This window comes from Motacilla alba, chromosome 10 (genome assembly GCF_015832195.1).
Source record: "Motacilla alba alba isolate MOTALB_02 chromosome 10, Motacilla_alba_V1.0_pri, whole genome shotgun sequence".
Lineage (NCBI taxonomy): Eukaryota > Metazoa > Chordata > Aves > Passeriformes > Motacillidae > Motacilla > Motacilla alba.
Genome location: NC_052025.1, coordinates 6,525,518 through 6,546,630, shown reverse-complemented (window position 1 = coordinate 6,546,630; position 21,113 = coordinate 6,525,518). Strand labels below are relative to the sequence as shown.

The 21,113-nt window shown below is 42.2% G+C and overlaps 1 protein-coding gene across 1 annotated transcript in view; it reads left to right on the top strand.

Annotated features, from left to right (window-relative positions):
- Positions 1-2,153: 2,153 nt before the first annotated feature.
- CHRFAM7A (CHRNA7 (exons 5-10) and FAM7A (exons A-E) fusion) overlaps positions 2,154-21,113 on the top strand; it is a 39,146-nt gene continuing 20,186 nt past the window's right edge. The window contains exons 1-2 of the mRNA XM_038147160.1: positions 2,154-2,506; positions 3,617-3,756. Coding sequence (XP_038003088.1) covers positions 2,452-2,506; positions 3,617-3,756 — 195 coding nt within the window. The 5' untranslated portion in view covers positions 2,154-2,451. The remainder of the gene's footprint in view (positions 2,507-3,616; positions 3,757-21,113) is intronic.

Below are 21,113 nucleotides of genomic sequence, written 5' to 3'. Positions count from 1 at the left end.
TTGCTTTTAAGTTATGAGCACCAAATTCTACAGAGATAACCAGTGCCATAAATAAAGGCTTTTAGAGGACTTCAGTAATTTTTTTAAACCTTTCTTTGTTAGTATCTACACAATATTTATGAATGTTTGTGAAATTAACTTTTATTAGCCAGGATGTCTGCAGAAAGCAGATAAGACTTTTTCCTGCCATTTGTGTGCATTCACAGCAGAATTTCTGACTTTATTAAGAATGCACCTGACTGAACATGGTTTAATCAAGGAGTTGAGGTGCTGATTGCTATTAAAGAATATCAAAAGAATTCCTGTAGTGCCTATAAATTTCAATCTGCTAACAGCAGATGAAAACAAGACTGCTGCAAACAATATATATCAAGATTTACAAAAGAAATAGCTAAAAATTGTTTCCTCACTTATAATACAGGAATTTGGGGTTTTAGCACTATGCCCTGAAGGTGTACCTTTTGAGACTTTGGGCTGTGCATGGTGTTGTCCCTGTGTTCATCATGGAGGGGTGAAGCAGTTGTCAACAAAGCCAAGAGTAAAGCAAAAAAATGAGCCAACAGTAGAGGTCAGCCATGAACTATAGATTTTCTCTCCAAATTTATTGCCTGAACAATTCATGCTGTTTACTGAACACCCAAAAATATCTGGGGCACCTGTGCCAAAACAGCAGAGAATAACAGTAGAAGGAGGAAAGAAAACGAGTCCTTTCCAAAATGAGACAAGGCAAAAATCCAGATACTAAGAGCACTGCCATGGGAAGGATGAAGTACAAATGAATAATAACACTTGTTTTTTTCTGTGAATAACACAGAGTTCCCCATGCAACTTGCTCTTGTCTGCTGCTGGTCCAAAAAGGTCAATATCTCATGGAAAAAAAATACAAGCAAAACCCAAGAAACCAACAGCTATTACTTGGCTTTTGGAGAGTTAGCTTTACCACTTGCTGGTTTCTACTACCCCTTGGTAAAGTTGTCTGGCATGTTGGCCCATTTGAAAAGGGGAAGGTTTCAGTCCTGCTGTATGTGACAGCTGGAACACATGATGAGCCAATTGCTGAACTATTCAGGTTGCTCCAAGATGCATCTGCTATTGTACTCAACATTTAAAAATACTTAAACAGTAGCTACATAAATTAGGTCAGTGCGTAAGCCGAAACAGATAACCTGGATTTTAAAGCTGAAAATTAACATGGGCTAAATAAACTGCTGTTTGATGGTCATTTGAAAAACAAGCACTTAGCTATCCCTTGCAAATGGCAACATTTTTCAATACCATTCTTTTTTAAGTGCAGCTGCCTAGAACATTCATTTAATGTAGCAACTGGATTTGAAGGGTGGGGATTTGGGCTGAAAGAAATAACCCATCCATGGTGTCAAAATTGCACTTAGAGCTGCAGATGGGAACCAGACAATCCACAAAATGTGCTGAATTTTCTAGGCCTGCTTTCCAACTGTGGTGCGTTATACCTGTACCAGGCAGGAGCTCAGTCACCATTTTACTGTCATGTGTTTGTCAAGCACTAAAAACAATGCCCCTTGCCCATGGCTTTTTTTTCCCCATACCTTGACAAAACATCCAGCACCTGAGCCCCCAGCCCTGCATCCCTGCTGGGGATTTTACAGCCATGTGTGCAACATCATTGTGGTCATTGCTCTCCACCCCTAGATGTGACCTAAGCCAAGCTGCTGGCTGAGGCCAGCAAGGACTGGCCCTGCCCTGGTCCGTGCCCCGACTGCCTTGCCCTTCCGCTGCCTTCCTCGGCCCCGGCAGGGGTCATCCTGCTCGGGGCACTCTGCTGCCCTTTGAACTAATTCACGCCTCCCAGAACAGCAGCAGCCACTGCCGATGGTGAAGGAGAATGACCTGCGCCGAGGAGGGCCGGGGGACGGTGCGGGGCTCGGCGGTGGCTGATGCCCTTTGGCTTTTGGGGCACCGCGGGCAGGGTGTGCTCCCCTCCCCTGCTCCGCCGTCCCCGAGCAGCCGGGGCTCCCCGCGGTGCCGCTGCAGGTTCGGGGAGGGCAGCGGTGCGGGCGGGCGCGGCTGCCCGGCAGGGGAGGGGGCCGCCCCCGCTCTCGGCTCTATAATGCCGGGGCCCCTTCGCCCAGCCGCGCCGCATCTCCCCGGCTGCCGCAGCAGCCTGCGAGCGGCTCCGCTCCCTCCCCTCCGGCCCGGAGACGCTCGAGGATTAGGGAAGGGAGGGAAATCCATCAGGCGAGAGGCAGGTCGGGGAGGCGGGCCGTCAGCATCCCTCCGCTCCGCCCGGGCCGGCGGCGCCGTAGGGCGAGCTCCGGTGCGGGCGCAGGAAGGGGCCGAGCTGCCGGAGGTGCCCAGGGCGCCGGCGGCTCCCAGCGGCCCGGATCCGCGGCTGGGGGCCGGCGGGGCTCGGCGGCGGGAGAAGCCGCCGCTGCTGTTGGCGTGTCGGTCGCTCGCAGCGCCGGCTCTCCCGGGATGGGCCTCCAGGAGCTGGCGGTGTGGCTGCTGGCGGCGGCGGGGCTCGTGCGCGGTGAGTGGGCGCCGGCCCCGCGGGCAGCGCCGGGAGCCGCGGCGGGGCGGGTGGGTCGGGCCAGCCCCGGGTCCTCCCCGGCACGGCGGCTCTCCGGCCCCGGCCGTCCCCTCCTGCCCTCTGCCAGCCTCGCCGCTGCGGGGGGCTCGCCCCCGTCCCGGGCCGTACTGAGGGGCTGGCCCGCGCTGGGACCTGCCGGGAAGGGACACGGGAGGAGGACGGTGGGGATGGGGGACCGAACTCTGTCAAGGGACTTGAATGGTGGCTGTCCCAGGGCAGAGGCTGCGGCTTTTTGTGGGGCGAGTTGAGGACAAGAAAATCGGGAAGAGGGAGGTCGGTCTGGAGTGGGACAGGGAGGTCTCACGTCCAGAGAACCTGTTCCTACCCTGTCGCACATTCCCCTTCATTCGAAAACTGCCTCTGTCCCTGGTCTATTCTGCTCCATTCATGTAGATCTGCTCCTTCTTTCCACAGAAAGACGGCAGAATAAGCATCCCTGGATTTGAAGTGTAAAAAGGACAGAAATCCCCAAATATTAGCATGTTTAATGTAATGTCTATCATCTCTGCCAGGAGTGCCGTACCCTACTTCATATATAACTGCATGAACAGAGAACAAAGCGGAGTGCACTTGCCCCAAAGAGTTCTCTGTCTGAAGCAGCCCGAGAGCAGTGTTCGGTCTAACCTGTGGCCATTTTTCTCCCATTGTCTTGCTGATGCCTTCTGCCGTATTTCTGTTCTGCTTTTCTGGTGATAGCTATGCCAGGACAGGTGTCAAATCACAGCTACTGTATTTCCTCTTCATCACTTCTTGCTGCTGGACCGAAGGGTGTATACATTGAGAAAGCACCATTAGCATTTAGAATGTATAACTCCAGGCCAGTCAAGAAATGATCAAAGAGGTAATCCCCCTTATAGGCTGGGATGAACATTTGTGATTAGGATTTTGTTGTAGTAGCTGATGAACTATTTTAAATACAGTGGCATTTTTTCTGGGAATGCAGCAGGTGTAATAATAGATACATAATATCTGATAGGAGTGAAAAAGCATACCTGAGCTTTTTCTGATGTAGAATCCTTATTATTTATCTTTTTATTCCTGTGCCCAAAGAATCTCTGCAAGGAGAGTTCCAAAGGAAGCTTTACAAGGAGCTGCTGAAAAACTACAATCCGTTGGAGCGACCAGTTGCAAATGATTCCCAGCCACTCACTGTCTATTTCACTCTCAGCCTCATGCAGATCATGGATGTGGTAAGTCTGTAACCTTCTAGGAAACTGTTTCAAAGGGTGGATTTTTCCTTCCTAGAAGGGACATTTGAGATAGCGAAGGAAGATTACAAGAAATTGGAAAGCACAACTAATTTAAGACACAATGCCGAATTTTGTCTGCATCTTTAAAGAACTAAACTTAGGAGTACAATTTACCTATTTCTTAGATCTCTTGTCAGAAATTCCCAACATTTTTAGCAGTATAAAGTATTTCAAGGGGAGCTCAAAATACACACTTTGCCTTTTGAATCCTTAACTGTCCTTAGAACCAACAAGCTGTATAGTGTGGGAGGGATTTGCAGAACCAAAGTTCTTGATTTCTGGTGGTCACCTATGGGCTGCCTATTTTGGAAGATGGAGGGGAGAGGAAATCCCAGCCAAAATCCAAGTTGTGTTATTTCCTTTGGTATGTAGACAAGATTGCTACATTCTATATGCTTAAATAACTACTATATTTACAACCATACTTGATTGGTATATCAATAGGTATTCCCGTGCTGTACTTGTACAATGCACTGCAGGATCTTTTTGCTAATTTAAGCTTCACTCTGTCACGGTGGCACAGAGATGCAACTCAGCATATAAGTGGGTTTGCAGTATTTGCTTTTACTGAAGTCAACTAGCTATGACAACTAATAAGGAAGTTAAAGTCTTAAAAATGTACTTAACCTCAAAACTCCGTTATCTTCCCATCAGATGCCTAAAGTTCGAGACAGAGAGTTAATTTCTTCTGGAGTTGTCAAATTTAATTAAAACCCATACAAAAAGAAAGGAAAATATCCACAGATCACTAGCCAATCTGGGTGCAGTCAATGACTGGCAGTCTTGGCTACTATGATTCAAAAGGGAGCTTTTGATCCTATGTGCCTTTTAAGAACCACCCTTCACAGTCACTCAGAAACCTTAGGTATTTTAACTGGCTGTTTAGTTACAGCTCATTCTGCTTGCCATAAAACTCACTGCATTTCTTTCTCCGAGAGCTGGGATTGACAGCCAAAGAAAGAAACCAACCATGAAGTAAATTAAGCTTCATACTATAAAACAAATGAGTTTTCTTCATTGTCAACAAGAAGCAAATGCTGGTGGGAATGACAGCTACTTGCAATAACAATTACTGGTTTAACAAGCTAGAAACAAAACATGTCGCCATCATACTTTCTTGTAGTTTATATATTCACATTAATGGCTTCTCAGCTGATAGCCACCGAGTCTAATTGGGAGTTGGACCTCTCCAGGGCCAATCCATCATATCCCTGCCAGAACAGATTGAGCCAGGCTGGATCCTGGTTGCTGCTGTTCCTTAGGTGAAGTGTCTTCCATTCCATTCTGACTTTGCTGACAGGAAAAGGGAGATAGTATATGAAATATTTTCTAAATACAATGGATGTCTCCTACCTTGTATTTCTAGTTTTAACCTGTCCTATTAAAATTAGAAATTTACTACCCCATTGTTTCAGATATGTTTTTCTTTTAATGGTATTGCACATTAATATGCATGCTAGTATCAGCAGTACATAATGAGGGATCTGTAAGTGCCAATTGCCCCAGCTTAGTGGAGTTCACTAGAAAATAGAATTCATTAATTGTCTAATGAGAAGGCAAGCTGGCATAGTAAATTATACAAAATGTTTCTAAATGGGGAAGAAAAGCAGGGGCAGCACGAGAAAAATGCAGTTTGTGGATGTATTACTAAAGAGGAGAACTAGGAAACTAAGAGAGTGCTTACAGAAGAACTAGGAGTACATTGTAGGCCTGAGATACAGCAAAAGAATTCAGAAGAGAGGTGGAATTTAAATGGAAGAGGATGGGGTGCAAAACAGAAAGTAAGAGGTTTGAAAGAGTGGACTTCAAAAAGAAAAATCTTAAGAGACAAAGACTATAGCATACCTTAGAGGAAGGAGAGGAAGAAGGGCTAATGGATGGTCATAGTTTCAGTACAATGGCAGTAAAAATAAAGAATAGGATGTAGATGAGCTATTTATTTTTCTCTACTTCTCACCTTATGGAAACCCCTCAATCTGCACATAAATCTGGTCTTTAGCTTCTGCTTGTCTGGTATTTCAGTGCTGGCATGGACTCTTAACCTAATACAGGCTTAGAAAAATTTCCAGCATATACATTTTTGAAAAACAGATTATTGAAATATACTGATATGATATAATTTCCACATAGAAAAAAATTACAGCCACCACATTTTTAAACACTGTATGGAGGTACATACCCCCTAACAGTGTTGTTTTCTCTTGTAACATCCATCTCAACAATAAGTATCAGAGGAGAATGTTCAGCCACTGCCTATTGGTTTGGAGGGAACTCTAGGAATAGACACAGCAGCAGTGCTTTTCCTATTCTGCTACATCTCCTACAGAGTAGTGAATGGCATAGAAAAACAAATGCAGTGAGCACGAGGGTGTGAGGTTTGTGCCTAGCCTAGCATTTTTACAACAGACATATCTGTATCAACTGTAAGTTAATACAATTCAGAGAAAGTATCAGAGGGTATTTCGTCCCCAAAAGTCAGAAGATGAAATCTTAGAAATTAAGTGGTCACACATTTATACTGCAAATGACTGCTTTGAGACACAAGCATGAAGAACTGGAATACACTGAGCTATAGAGTGATAGTTCAAACACAATTTTTACTGCTACCTAAATGAGTAGAAAAATCACAATCTTATTTTAGTTTGGACAGGGCCTCTAGAGGTCATCTTGTCCACTCTCCTACTGCAAAGATGTCTTAAATGGATCATGTTACTCAGGATTGTGTCCAGTCAAGTGCTGACAACTTTGACAGCCTTCCTGGCTCCTGTCCAGGAGTTTCCACAGCCTTCCTGGGCAGTCAGTATTCAACCACCATCATGGTAGATTTTTCCTAACATCTAGGCATAACTTCCTAGTTTTCAACTTGGGAATAGCACAAAGAAATTCTAGGAAAAAAGGAGACATCTTTCATTCAGGAAAATAATAATAATAATAATAATACTTTTATTGAAATATTCCAGATTTCTTGACCATTTGCAGCAAGGTGTGTATATTTCTGAATAACATAACAGAAAGCTAGAGAATGAAATCTTGGTAAACCCACATGTCAGAACTCTTTCTTAGAGTAGCTGTCAATGGTTCACTCTCAGTATAAGGTTTTCAGCTTTCTGTCTGGAATCTAGAATTTTTACCAGCTTTCTATATGGAACTTGGGCCAGCACTTTGGGAGTGTCCTAAGCTGATCTCAGCCTTTGCTGCTGGAAGAAATCTGAGTTCTGGGCTCATGCTCCCACAACTTTGGCTTGTACTGCTGCCTCTCTGAGTGAGAGTTACCTTATCCTTTTTCGAGGGGTCAGTTCTCTACATGACCTGTACTTTGGGTTTAGATTAGCTTAAACTGCTCACAAAACTACCTGTGGTGGTTCTTCATTTAACATGTCATATGTTTCAAAAAACACAAGTGAGTTCTATCTCTGATTCAAGTTGCAAAACTTGGGAGAATGCTGGATCAATACCATCTTAGCTTGTGACTTCTTCAACAAGACTTATGGTGACAAACATTTTGGTGGGTATGAGTGTGACCATTTTGGTCTACTCTGATCACAAATTAGTTAATTTTTTAGAATCAACATTTAATAATTTATTTAAGAAAGTTGAATTAAGCTACTTATCTACATGAATATTCAAATTCTTACTTATGTTGCATAACACTTCTAAGGAATCTTTCATGGTTCTTGAAGATGCTGGCTAATTAAATAATTTACTACACAACAGTTTTTGCTTATTTTCCAGTTTCTCCTGTTCCCTTTTTTAAAAATTTCTAGTTAGGGGAAAGAAAAGCACTGAATAATTGTTTGTAGGTAGTAAGCAGCAGCAGAATCTCAAGGGAAATCCTGTTCCTTTAGGCTGTTCAACTCACTTGTGCAGAGCAAAGGATAAATGAAAGCATGCAAACTTTTTTACATTTATCTGGACTTAGTCAAAGTTTGCTTATCCTACATTGCCCTTGGTTACCTGCATGACTTAGTTTTATATATTCAAGGGCTTTTGTCCTTGTTTTGTTTTACACAATGAAGTGATCCAGCTGACTACAATGACTTACATACAAGGCTTTGCAAAACCTCTGCATAAGGATCTGCAATTCAGTATTTGCAATCCAATACCTCAGATACTGGGCAAGACAGTAATGTCAAATATCTTGAAATTTTGAAAAGAAAATTAGGCTGTCATTCAAAGAAGCATAACAGCTTCTGTAAAGAAATAGACTATAAAATAAACATCTTGTCTGCCAAAAAAAGGGGAAAAAAAAGGAAGAAAAACAAAGAAATTTAAATCTGGAAAACTAATAAAAACAACCAAATCAAGAGGCTCATTGAAAAATGGTGCTAATGAAGTTCTTAAGCTGTTTATCAGACCTCAGCAGCCTCTTTGCAAACAATGGCTGTGGCAGAAGCTCATCAGATCTGCATTATTCTTTTAATTTTAGCATTCATTTGTGTACATTAGAAAATATCTCTCTGAGCTTTATTTTCTTCTCAGTTTGCTGCTTGAACTTTTTTCCCACCATGCTGAAGGGAGAAACTGTTTGCACTTTCATCTTGCAGCCATTTCCATTCCACAATAATTTATTCCTGAGAGTTTAGAAAACTGGAAAGGTGCTGGGATATGCCTTCTGATATTTTTAGTTAATTTAATAGCATGGAAGTTACTGGATTGTAACAGAAAACAGAGTATTCTATTTTTCCATGAAATCTGAAGAATAGATAAGACAAGAATCTAAAATATTCTTATAACTGCTCTACTTTAACAAGCAGACAACAACTCTCCTTACCCCACTGTGGTGAGATATTAATATACTAAGAGAAACTGCACCCTTATTTCTGTGATATTTCTCCATCTTTCCTGTGCTTCTAAAGATCTCCTGGATATTTTAACTCTTCTGTCAGCATTTTACTTAGTGTCCTCAAACAGTGTTTAGATCTGGAAGGATATTTTAAACACAGGAGGATGTGTAGGATGGAATGGGAAGCAATGAATGTACACTAATTAAAGGCAGTTTGCGAGAAGGAAAAAAGGACTGACTAAAGGCTATAAAAAACCCTTCTGATAATAGTTCACTTGAGGACATTAGAGATGTCCATTGTATGTGAAAATCAGAACTTATATTCTGCTTTCTGGTTCCACAGGAGAGATATTTGGAACTTTTTTGTAATACAAATCAGCTGGGGTTTTTCTGTTTGTGTGGGTTTTCTCTCTAATATGAGTAAAGTGAAGCAGTTTCTCAGACCTTTTTCTTATTCTTTGTGAGATAAAGAATCAGTTTGAATAAGAAAAACTTAGTATCTCATATTTTGTTTTCTAACTGCATTGGTATAGATGCCCCATTAACTTAAAAAGTGACTAAACATCTACTTCTATGTCAGTTGTGATGAAAAGGTCTTGTAATCTTCCTGCGAAAAGCATGGCTAAGGTGCTAGGAAACAGATTCCTCTGTGACACTGCTGTAGAGCACAGGGACCACCACGTAAAGCCTTCACATTTTACACAGGGCCTCTTACTAGAACAACAGAGCCTGCAAAGTCACGTCATCTAATAATTATTAGTAGTCCTCAGTAATCAGTTAATAAAACAGAATTACAGTGCACGAGGTAATTCCTGGGAGTCAGATCTGGATAATACTTGGTCTTATACAAAGCTTTTAATTTACAGAAGTTTGGGACTGAAATGAATATTGTAATATTCAGAGTTGTTCCTTTTCTAAAGAAGACTGTCATGTTCAAGTATGAGACAATAGAGGATGTCACTATTTGATACACAAGTTCACATGTTTTGCTTTGACCAATATGGATCAGCTTGTTATGATCTGTGGTAACTTGTTTGGAAAGACTGAAAGACCCATATTACTTCATAAATGTTCTTGTCCCTGGCTAGTGGAAGGATCTGGCTCCCTGAAGTACCAGTGCTAGCTGAGCATTCCCAGCCCTGTGGCTGGTGGATGCTTTCCCTGCTGCCACGTTCCTGGGAGAGCCATGGGCTGTCCCAGCCCAGGAGCAGCCCCGGGTGCACGGTTTGGTCTCTGCTCCCCCAGAGCAGTTACCTGCTCCACAAACCTGCTGCTCCTTGGGAAAACCTCTTCAGCTACCTGCTCCACAAACCTGCTGCTCCTTGGGAAAACCTCTTCAGCTACCTGCTCCACAAACCTGCTGCCCCTTGGGAAAACCTCTTCAGCTACCTGCTCCATAAACCTGCTGCTCCTTGGGAAAACCTCTCCTGCTGTGCACAGAACGATGGGAGCTGCCTTGGTTCCTCCTGGGTTTGGTTTGCCTCTGACTGCAGTGTCAACATGCACAAGAAGGGAGTTCAAATGCAGGTGGCTGCCCCTGCTGAACACATTTCGTTTTTGGGAAGGCTTCTGGAAGTGCTGTGGGAGGATGCTGTGGGCTGGGTGAATTACGTGGGGAAAAGCAACTCCCAAGTAACCATCATGGCCCCAGCCCCACTGCTGTAGTGTGATCTGTGTGGGTCTATAAGTTGGCAGGAATGTGCTGCAGCAATTTTGGGAAGGCAGGAAATGCTGCTAAAGCAATGTGGTATTTCTGTTCCTGTCCTGTCTCTGCTCAGGGCTGCATTCTCAGTGCCCTGTGGATACAGTGCCTGCTTTTCTCTCAGCAAAGCACACACTATCAAAAGTTTCCAGTCATTTTCAAATCTAATATTGCTGACAGCAGCTGAACAAAGTATTGTCAATGGATCAGAAGCAAACAGTTCTGTATCTCTGAGCAGCATATTAACATAAATACATTCAAATGTTAATTACTTCAAATGTTAATTACTTCAAATTTAGATGATACAGATGTGAATTCTTCAGTTTGTCCTGAACTCTTCACTATATTCAGTAGCCTAAATAGACTACTAAACAATCCAACTGTTCCCAATCTAAATATATATGTGAGTTACAAAAATGGAAAAGAAAGGAAGAAAGAAAGAAGGATCTCACAATGGGTAGGCAGCAGGGAGCCTGTTTGTACAAGCACTTATGTAGAAAAATAAATCTTTTAAAATTCACTTAGAATTTTAATTACTTAAATAATTTACTTTACTGTGTTAACCAATTTATTTTTAATTTATTCAAAATTAAAAGATTTCTTTCCCAAGAATAACCAGAAGCAGCCTGAAGTAAATGTCTATTCATATTTAACCTTCACTTGTGCTTGCATTTTCATGCCTGTTACTGCAACTAGAATTTGATTTGTAAAAAGGAAAGGCTGGTAACCCTGGCTTCAATGACAGCTAACTGTGAAGCACTAAGAGCATGGCATGAAGCCATGTGCTGCTCATTGGCAGCAAGATAAGAATATGATATTCATCCAGTTCATCTCTCCCAAATCTTCTGGTAGTGATGTGAGGCCACATTTGCATGGTTTATAATCCTGTCTCCTCATTCCTTGGGTGCTCCTCATAAAAGACTCCCCTGAAGGGAAGATGATCAATAACCTTGTGCAGACTTAGGGGACCCATGCACATGTTTAATCACACAGCACTGCTGCTTTGCACTTTTCTTGGCTCGTTTTCTGCGTTCAGTCAGAAGTGTTTGCACATTTCTGTACTTGGCGTCCCCTTAATTACTCTGAGTAACTACCCAGGTGTGCTGATGTAGGGTTTGAGAGGAAGGCAGGAAGGAAGGAATGAAGTCTCTTACCCACCATCTCCAAAACTACTAAATGCAAGAATGAGGACAGAAAAAGTAATGAGCACTGACAGAGCTCAAGAAATTCAGATGAGCATTTTTATGGATTTTGGAGTGCTCACTCCATCTCTGTCCCTAAAGACAGAAATAATCTTTTCACAGAGGAGAATTTTCTCTTTTGTGCTGTGGAAAAAGCAGCCTGAAGGACCATGTAGGTGTTCTGACATTTCAGTCTTGACGCTTGTTGCATTTGTGAAGAAACAGAGATACGGCTGATTTCCATCAAAGTATTCCTCTCAGCTGAGCTCACAGTTTCTCAGTGCCTTTGTAAGTGATTCTCTACAGGCATCATCAGAGAAGTGGGGACAGTATGGATTTTCATGGAAAGCAGGAAAGGAAGACCCTTCAGAAGACTCATCAGAGGATGGGCAAGGAATAACGAGAACCTCTGTAATAAGACTCATCTTCTCGAGTTATTGAAGTGTCTTAGCAATACTTCTGTGTCAAGAGGTACAGAGCCATTCAGCAGGATAAGCAATGCATTTTGTACTCTGCCCTTCCCCAGGAAGTTTTTTAATTGCCATGGTGATGTCTGTGCTGTATCCTGGATTGACCAGAGAGCCCAAGACATCCAAGATAATGGGTAATGTTACATAACACAGAAATTTTGGAGCAACCCCTCCTTGCTTAATTTTCCTACTCGTGGGAAGAGGGAGGTAGGATGTAGTAGAGACACTGTCTGGGATGAGTAATAGCATTTTGCTATCTGACCCTCTGAAGCTGCCTTTACCTGTGTCCATTTGTGGTGCATAGAGCCATTCCTTGTGGCTCTGTAAGATGCCTCTGTGGCTCTGGTGTTCCTCAAAGGTTTCAGCTGCTGCTAAATCATGGAAAATATGCTCTGGTCAGGTGTGGAGATTTTTGATGCTGTTAATCACAAAAATAGGATAGATGAATGCCAGCAGCAGTGGTGCTGGAGCTGTGTGCTCTGATCACACACAGAGGAAGAGACAGCTTTGGGTTCAGCTCCCTGTTCTCCCATAACTTTCTCTTCTCTCCTTGAAGAAATAACACACACACTTTCCTTCCACTTCGGTCTGCTGGAACATTGAAGTGTAACAATCTGACCTTTCAATTTCAGTGTTTTGCAGCTAACCTCTAGGAAGATAAATCAAGTTCAAAGGCTTTGATTCCCTCTGGTTTTAACACCATGTAATGAGTGGGGCTACGGGGGCTCCATTCTTTGATCTTATCTTGTGGTACTGTTGGTAGTTCCCAGATTCCAGCATGTGTTCAGAGCTGGGATGCCTATCTGTGTTAGACTGGCAATGGTAATCAGCACCTAGAGCCAGTATTTAACACTAATTCAGGGTTCAGTCCTCTCAACAGGAGTCTGCTACAAAATACACTAGAATCAAGAATTATTTGTGAATAAAGCAACACAAGACAGTTATTACTTTGCATGTGTGTGAGAAATTTAACTACACTTTAAGCTCTATGCTATATTCAGAAATTGAACTGAGTGAAACACCTACAATTAATCACAGAAATTCATGAGGTAACTTGAAAAATGCAACTTGCTCTTCAAAATATATTTTTTCATGCAAGATGTGCTGATGTATGTGATTAGTCATGCTGTACTCTGCTCATTTCATATGCCTTATCCCTGCTTGTCTTTGCAAAGATGAATGCGTTCATATCTAAATACAATCTCTTGCTAACAATGATGTACTGAAAAAAAAAAAAAGAAGACAGACTGCTGTTACAATTACATCCCCATGGTTACAAAAATGGTACATCATGAGCCTCTCACTCATATTTATAATCTCAACTTCTTTTTCCTGGAAGTCGGTGAAAGCCACTTCTCCAGCCCTCTGCCAGGAAAAAGCCCTGGTGCAGCCAATGGCAGCACAGCTCTCAGACCCAACAGAGCAAACCTGGAACACAAAGAGCTTCCTACACCCTAAGAAGGCTCCTCACACAGACGCTCTGCTCAGAGTTCAGGTCATTCTTTTATGCTCTTTCTGCAGCAGCTTTTTGCTGTGATGGATTTACATCTTTCTGGGGAGACCTGTGTGTGGTCTGAGCAAACTGCCTTTCTTTAAAAGCAATGTAAAGAAACTGGGGAGAAAGCAAATGCTTTTTACAAAAATCTGTAAGACAAGTTGGTGTGGAGAAAATGCTGGCCTTTTTCAGACACAAACAGTGCAAGTTAAAAAAAAAAAAAGCAAAACAAACAACCCCCCTCAGAGTTCACCTGAATTAGCTTAAGCAAAGTTATCAGACTCTTATCTCATAGGAGTCTGATGACTCAATCTTAACCAAGGTAAACTCAAATCAAACTCAATCTTAACCCAGGTAAAAGTCAAACTGTATTTTTCTAATTTTTAAGAAAAAAAAGATATTAAAAAAGCCAAAAATGAATATATACCCCTATCCCAGCAGCACAGAATGCTCTAGCAATATTTTAGCATTTTAACTTCAGAAGCTTTTCAACTTTCTCAGAACTTCAGCTCTAAGCAGAAGCATACTTGTTTGTTGTATTCAGGTGTACTTCCTCACTGCTTTGTTTCACTCCACTCACACTTGAACATTGCACAGGACAGAGGAACTCCAGGCTTCAACACCCATACAGAGCATATCTGAAAATCCCCAACTTTTTCACTCTTCTACATAGGTCAAACACTACAGTTACTAAAGCCTGAACTGTAACTATGTGTAAGCTCATAGTAAGTTTTGTATTAAATATGTACTGGCTCAAGTGTTAAATACAGACCAGAACTGTAAACTAGGGCACCTGTCTACCACTCCCACCTGGAGCTTTCCTTTCCTCCTCTCCCATTCCCTCCCTCCCAGCTGCTGGATGCTTTTCCTCAGGAGTGTGGCTAAGTGATTTGCAGAGTGGATGCTTTTCCTCAGGAGTGTGGCTGAGTGATTTGCAGAGTTTCCATCCCACAGAACCTGGAGCCTTCTGTGGCTCAAGCACAGCCTCTGCACCCTCTGTCCCAGGACCCCCTGCACCCAGCACCAGGGGCTAATTCCCATTCACACTGAGCTCACACTGCTCTGCCCAGCCTGGCCATTCTCTTGCTAGAGAGGCACATTTTTCCTTTTGTTTAATTTGCTGAAGATAATGTGCTTGTAGGTTAGAGGGCAGATTTACAAAGTCATTTTTTAAAAATCCATTTGTTGATTTTCTACTAATATATTCACATTTTTAATAATTTGATTAACAAAAACCCCATATGAGAATAAATAGTCGGAATAATTTCATGTGCTCTGGATGGGACATGTTTACAAACTATCAAGACAGGAAAATGCTCAATAAACACTAAGCAGCATATTCTATAAAGTAATTTAAAAAATGGCATTACATGTATATACATAGGCGAGCCTGGAGGAGTGCATTTCAAAGGAAAATCGTATAAGCAGGCATTGCTTTAAAATAAAGCTTCCATGTATTGAACTTAAAACATTACAGGCTAATTAAGGAAATGTTTATGAAGATAGGACATATTTTGAAGGTGAGAAACTGCACAAAACTGAAATAAAAACACCAAGAGTGCACTCTGCTAAGGAGAGGTAACTTGAGCTGGAATGTTTGGTTTATCCAGCATTATTTCTAGTAAGTGGAGCCCACTCCTTGATTTATAGAAGAAATAGTTCTAGTAAGTATGGCCAGGCAGATGAATTACTGAATGTAGGACACTGTTCCAAAACAAAACTCAAAATAAATAGAATGAGAGTACAGAATCAGACCTTAATCCCACCTGTCGCATGCAGGAAACTTCACTGGAGTAACAATGGCCCCCTCCTACAAATATTTTTATTTGTTTATAAAATTGAAGCTACGCATACAACAGTCATTAGCCCTAACACTTTGCTTTTAGCTTTTTCACAGAGTCTTCCACTGCATTCTCTTTTCCTGCTGTACATGTTGGTCCTTGTTCAGATCTGCCACACCACTCAGAGGATTCAGACAGGAAACAGAGGAAGTGTTACTGCATCTGGTACTGCCACTCTGCCCTTCAGGGTTATGGAACATGCTTAGGACAGCAGGCTGAGTTCAGAATATGCCTGGCATGGTTTAACCCCAAGCAGAAACTAAAATGCTACATGCAGTTGCTCATTCAGGCCCCTCCCCTGGTGGGGAGGAGAATCAGAAAGAAAAGGTAAAACACATGGGTTGAAATAAGAACAATTGAATAAGTGAAACCAGCCCAAACCAGGAAAATGCTAAAGATTAGGGGACTTCAACAGCTTTATTCACTGTATCACAAATTAATGGGAGGAGGAGGTGTTCATAGAGGGAAACTCTACCTGCTTCCCATATAGAACAATTAAGTACCTCAGCCCCAGAATAGCCATTTATTGCCCTATTCATAATTACATTTACAGTCCAAAGTCACCTTTCCTAAAAAAATCAAAACGGATAATGGCAGCAATCTGTGCCAGTCTGTGTTATCTCTATCAACAAAACTCCACTTTTCCCAGTCAGGAGCAATTCTCTGGAGCCATTCTTTATTTCAAAGACCTCCAGCATGCAGACTGCATGAAGAGCCATTCATATGCCATCCATAACAAATCTAATAAACCTAAGAGCTCAGTAGAAGAGAAGTTTTCAAATTTCATTTTAATTAACTACTCACATTTTGGTTGGCCTTTATAGTTTAATTCTTTGGTTTAAAAAAGCTAGAAAAAAAATTAAATCAAATATCAAGAGGCACACCAAGTAATGAAGGTATTTTTTAGGCTGGGTTTTGGAGATTTCACTATAAAACCTTAATGCTACTGGAGATACTTAACTAAATCCTGAGCATAGCTGCAATTATCCTTAAAGGTCTGAAGGAGCCAGAGCCTGAGTTAGTGGGTAGCAAGAGTCAGGCAGGTACCATCCTACCTGTGAAGGTGCCTCGGGCTAAAATTGCTTTGCAGTGGAATGTGGGAAAGAAGGGAATGTCCTAAACATCTTCAGCTTTCAGCAGCATCACTACTTAGGAGCCGAGTACAAAATAACAAAGACCAGTTTCCAGGGGATTCTTTGCACCAACAGAATCAGGGCAAATTAGCAGCTGATGTAAAGGGAGTGGCCCTCCTCTCGCATTAACACACCACGGCCAGGTCATGCAGAACTGGCAAAGCATCCTGACTGCAGTTCAACCCTGGCTGAACAACAGTTTGCAACGTTGCTGTAGTGCTGTAGTTTTGAAGGAGCCTGGCTCTCCCAGCAGGAGGCTGTACCGCTACGAGGTTAAGTCCTAAATGCCCTATAAGAGCTCTGCTTTTATACAAAAATGTCACTGGTATGGCACAAGTCAAAACACCAAATAAAAATGTGTATTGAATTTGGAATGTCTCAAAAATATGGTGCAACAGTGAAAATTTATATTTTCCACCTTTGACATTTTATTGAATGTTTTTCTGTCTTTTGCACCTATTTTTAAGAAATCAGAAATATTCTGTCATCTGTTCTTGATGTTGCATCTCACATGCTGGATCATGGAATTGTATTAATATTATTTATGCAGTGTAATAACTGTTTACACAGCATTTTGGCTTAATTGGGAATACGTACTGTAAGCTGAGTAAAACCCATTTGACTGTATAAAAAGGTCAATTGCTGACCACTGGAGAAGTGAAGAGTAATTGCACTGGCCTAGTCCTTTTATAGTGAAAAGGAAGTCGGGTGGGAAAGAGGCATCAGGAATGCCAATCTTTTATGCCACAAATCATGTAAGTCACAAATCACTGACTTTTTCTTCATCTGTATTTTGCTTGAACAACCTTTTTCATTTTGACAACTTTCACTTTCTCACATTGACAACTCTTTGTTTAGATTTTTATTCCTATAAAAACCTCCCAAACTTCTTAATTTCCTCTACTACATTCTTCAAGATCAACACTGGCTGCAGCTCCAGCCCACGCCTATGGGTGATTAGGGGTAGTCCTTGGCCAGCAGCTGCAGCCTTCATTTCAGTGTCTCTGCAGAAGCACCAGAATAGCTTTTTTAAGTAACTGATTTTTATCCTCACCACTGAGATAGCAAAATTCAATTTTGTCTGCATGACTAAAAAGCCCTGAGCTGCCTTTAACAGAAAAACATAGCTTTCACCTTGGCACACGGAGAGGATATTTGCAATAGACCCCCACACGGACTTAGTGTGGGAAGACTGAGAGGTCACCGCAGTGCTCTCAGGGCTGCAGATGGGTGAAGCTGGAGCAGACACTGCTCTGCCCCCTCCTGCAGGCTGGCTGCACGGGGAGCTGCTGTGCACCAGCACCACGGGCAGGGATGGAAGTGCAGCCCTTTCACTGCTCTCCATGACTTTTGAGGACCTTGGATTCATCCTGCCATTATGGCTGCCTGAAGTATGGACATAGCACCAATCTTTTGTCACCTAGCCAGTTTATGAGTGCTTAACTCACCCTCCAGCCTATCCTCTCAGTACTAACCTGCAGGAATTCAGGCTTTTTCAGCTGATACAGTTTACTGAGCTCAGTGCAAAACCCTAAAAAGGATTAGGAAGAAAACCCCAAGCAATGTGAAGCAAAAATTAAATATAACAGGATTTTACATGACAAGGGGGGAAATGTCATTAGGCACAGGTAATTTGGCACTGTGGATCAGAAGATGTTGAGAATGTTTAATGAGCAAGTGCTGAGACAATAAGAGCTAATGAACTGACTAACCTGCTGGTTTCAGTAGGATGACATTCAAGCACACAAAAGTGAAAATCACATAAAGTAAAGAAAGTGTCTTGCATGTTTCTCACTGGCTGTCAGAGTGTTGTCAGCAGTGAAGCTAACAACTGGCTTCAGACTACCATTATTAGCTTCAGTTTTGCTAGAGGGTACCAGTCAGGAACATAGTATTATGGTGTAACAAGTGATGTCTTGTTACAATGTTAAAATGTCTTGTTAAAATGTTCTTACAAAGTCTTTATTAAGGTTGAAAGTAATTGAAGCCCAGTTCAAAGAGCCATGACTTTTTCTGTAATTTAGGCGAGATTCAACTACATAAAAATAAAGAATCTAAAATTGAAGTGCAGAAATTACAGCTCTTAGATTTTAGTCAGGATATCACCTTAGGCTGTCCCTGGGAAGTATGTGTTTCTTGCTAGAGGCTGCACATCACTGCATGCCACTTTCTAGGCCTGCAGTTTTATTTTAGTTGTTTTTCTCCTTGCAGTTTCCACGTGGCTTTTCTAGTGTGGATGCTACATGTGCATCCATTTGAAAGTCTACAGATGTTGTTACAGAGCTTGAAACGTCCAGGCGAACCCCTTTCACAAAGCATAATCAAGTTTCTCTCTTCTTTTATATATTCTGAGGAACACGGGGTAAGGGAAGGATAATTTGAGACTCTGGTAACTGTTTCCAAAGGTGATCAGTCCGATGGATTGTATAAATTATAAAAACAGACAAAATCTGGAGTGGGAACTGGAAGAATGGAGACAGTGCAATTTCCTTCAAAGAATCGCAGAAGTTATTACCTCTACCTTCAAAAATGAATCAAGGACTATTCAAGTCTCCTGATGTCAACCACTTTCCTTTCATTACCTGTACTGCCACAAAATAACACGACAAGCAGTCCAGTAGCAATTCACCATCTGTCCTCTGCAGTTACGGACAGAGATGAGTAAAGCAGCCTCCACCCACCTCCCACTGTGCCAAGGAAACCTACCTCTCCATTAGCAGGGCTACTTGGCCAGTATTGTCTGAATAATAAGTAACTTAAAGCAGCTGGTATGGAGGAAAAACCACACCAATCCCTACAACACCATACAGTGGCTGGTCCCATTCTCTGTTGGGAAGATTCTCCAACATGTGAAGCCATTGTTCTTTCCTCCATTATAGCAGAAAGGGTTTGTAACTGGAGCTTCCTTGTTTTTGTGTTCAAAACACAAAAAGTGTTCTGTAAGTGTTTACAAAGTAAAGTGACAAAAACTGGTGAAGTTCTTTGAAGCGTTTCAAGCCCACCCATCATTTTATGGGGGGGTACTGCAAACTCTGTTGAAAGAGTGTTAATGTAGTTTGCTGTGAAGCATTTAAAACAGTGTCCAAAAAACTCTCCTAATCAGGGAGAAACCCTGCAGGATGTCTCCTGCCCCACCTTTTACCAGCTTCACTTGGGGCCACAGAGAGTGACAAACCCTCTAAAATCAGAACCTTTCCTCCAGTGATGGATGAGTCAATCCAATAATGACTAAAATATTGGAAATTGTTTGCTCCAACAAACAGCATTAAAAACTCAAAACACTGCTATAAACCAAGCCTCAGCAGGCAGTAAAGTTTTTATAGCCAGGAGCAATGGTAGGATTTATGATTCAAACACTGATGGAACCTTAAATATAGCGATCCAAGTGGAAATTACTTAGTTCATATGTAACTCTCTTTCAGGCTTTAAATGCTTCAAATAACAGAAAGAAATACCATGAAAACAGCATAGGCCATCTTCACTCAGGGCTTGTCTTCACAGTACAAGTCACATTTGAGTCAGTGCTCTCAGAACAGGCTCTTTGAGCTAGGTTTGAGTGAAAGACCACACTTCAGAATAACTCTTGGCTTTCAGAATGAGCTTGCAGAGTGTCCTGCATGCCAACCGGTGATGGCTCTGCCATGTGCCTGGCAGTGGCAGGCAGCTGAATCATGCTGCCAGCAGCACAGCTGGTTTGAAAGTCTGCTGTCCCCCTCAGCTCTGCTGCTTTGAGTGCTCAGTGGCAGCTCTCTGGTCTGGGTCTGTGATGTGCATTGATGGTAGAGTTCCTTCCTGCCACTTCTAAAATAGTTCCCATGCCTGTGCTGTGGGCTCAGGTCCTTCCAGCAGATCCGCATGGCACAGCATCAGCTCAAGCACCAGCTACACCCCAGCTTCACTACAATCTCTGGCTGCTGAAAAGGACTTTTTGAAACATCACTAATTTAAAGCTGGGCCCATTCATGTGTAGAAAGAGATCACACTGGGAATTTAACTCAGGATTTAACCATGCCATTCAGCTAATAGTCCTGAAACAGGCTTCCTGCATAATGAATTCTAAATTGCTCTGCATCTCTGAGTAGCCAGTTATACCTGTGCAGAGAAACCACTCAGCAGTGATGCTCTCAGCTTTGCTCAGGCGCTGAACCAGGACATTTCATTATAGGAACTTGTCATGTTCACCTGGGACAGCACACAGAGCTTTCAGAAAATGTTACTGAACTTCGGAGGACAAGTTATCACTGGCAGTATTTCCATCTCATGTAAAATTGCCTATGATGAATAGGAACAGGTAGATTTTACACGCCCTGAACTGGCAACCCTTCTCAATAGACTTTAGTTCTGGTGAGATGAATGATCTCTTAAAGATTGTTTCTTCATTCATGAATTAAAGATCCCATACAAACTAGTTTTGTAGTGCTCTAACATTATAAGCAGGCTGAGAGAGGTTCCAAATTAATGTTTGTAGGGCTAGAGAATAACAGCTACTAGTGCAAGTTAATTACTGCTTTGCCTGGCTGACATCTTCAGCAGTGCCTTCACCATGCAGATTCAGGGGAGCTTAATAATGGATTTCTGAAACCAAATGGTTAGAGACTTGTTTCCCCAGGATGCCATTTAAATGAGTTGCCCACTTGAGATAGTTTTGAAAAAGGTTCATGGAGGTGATGAAGCAGAAAATAGAGAGGAAAA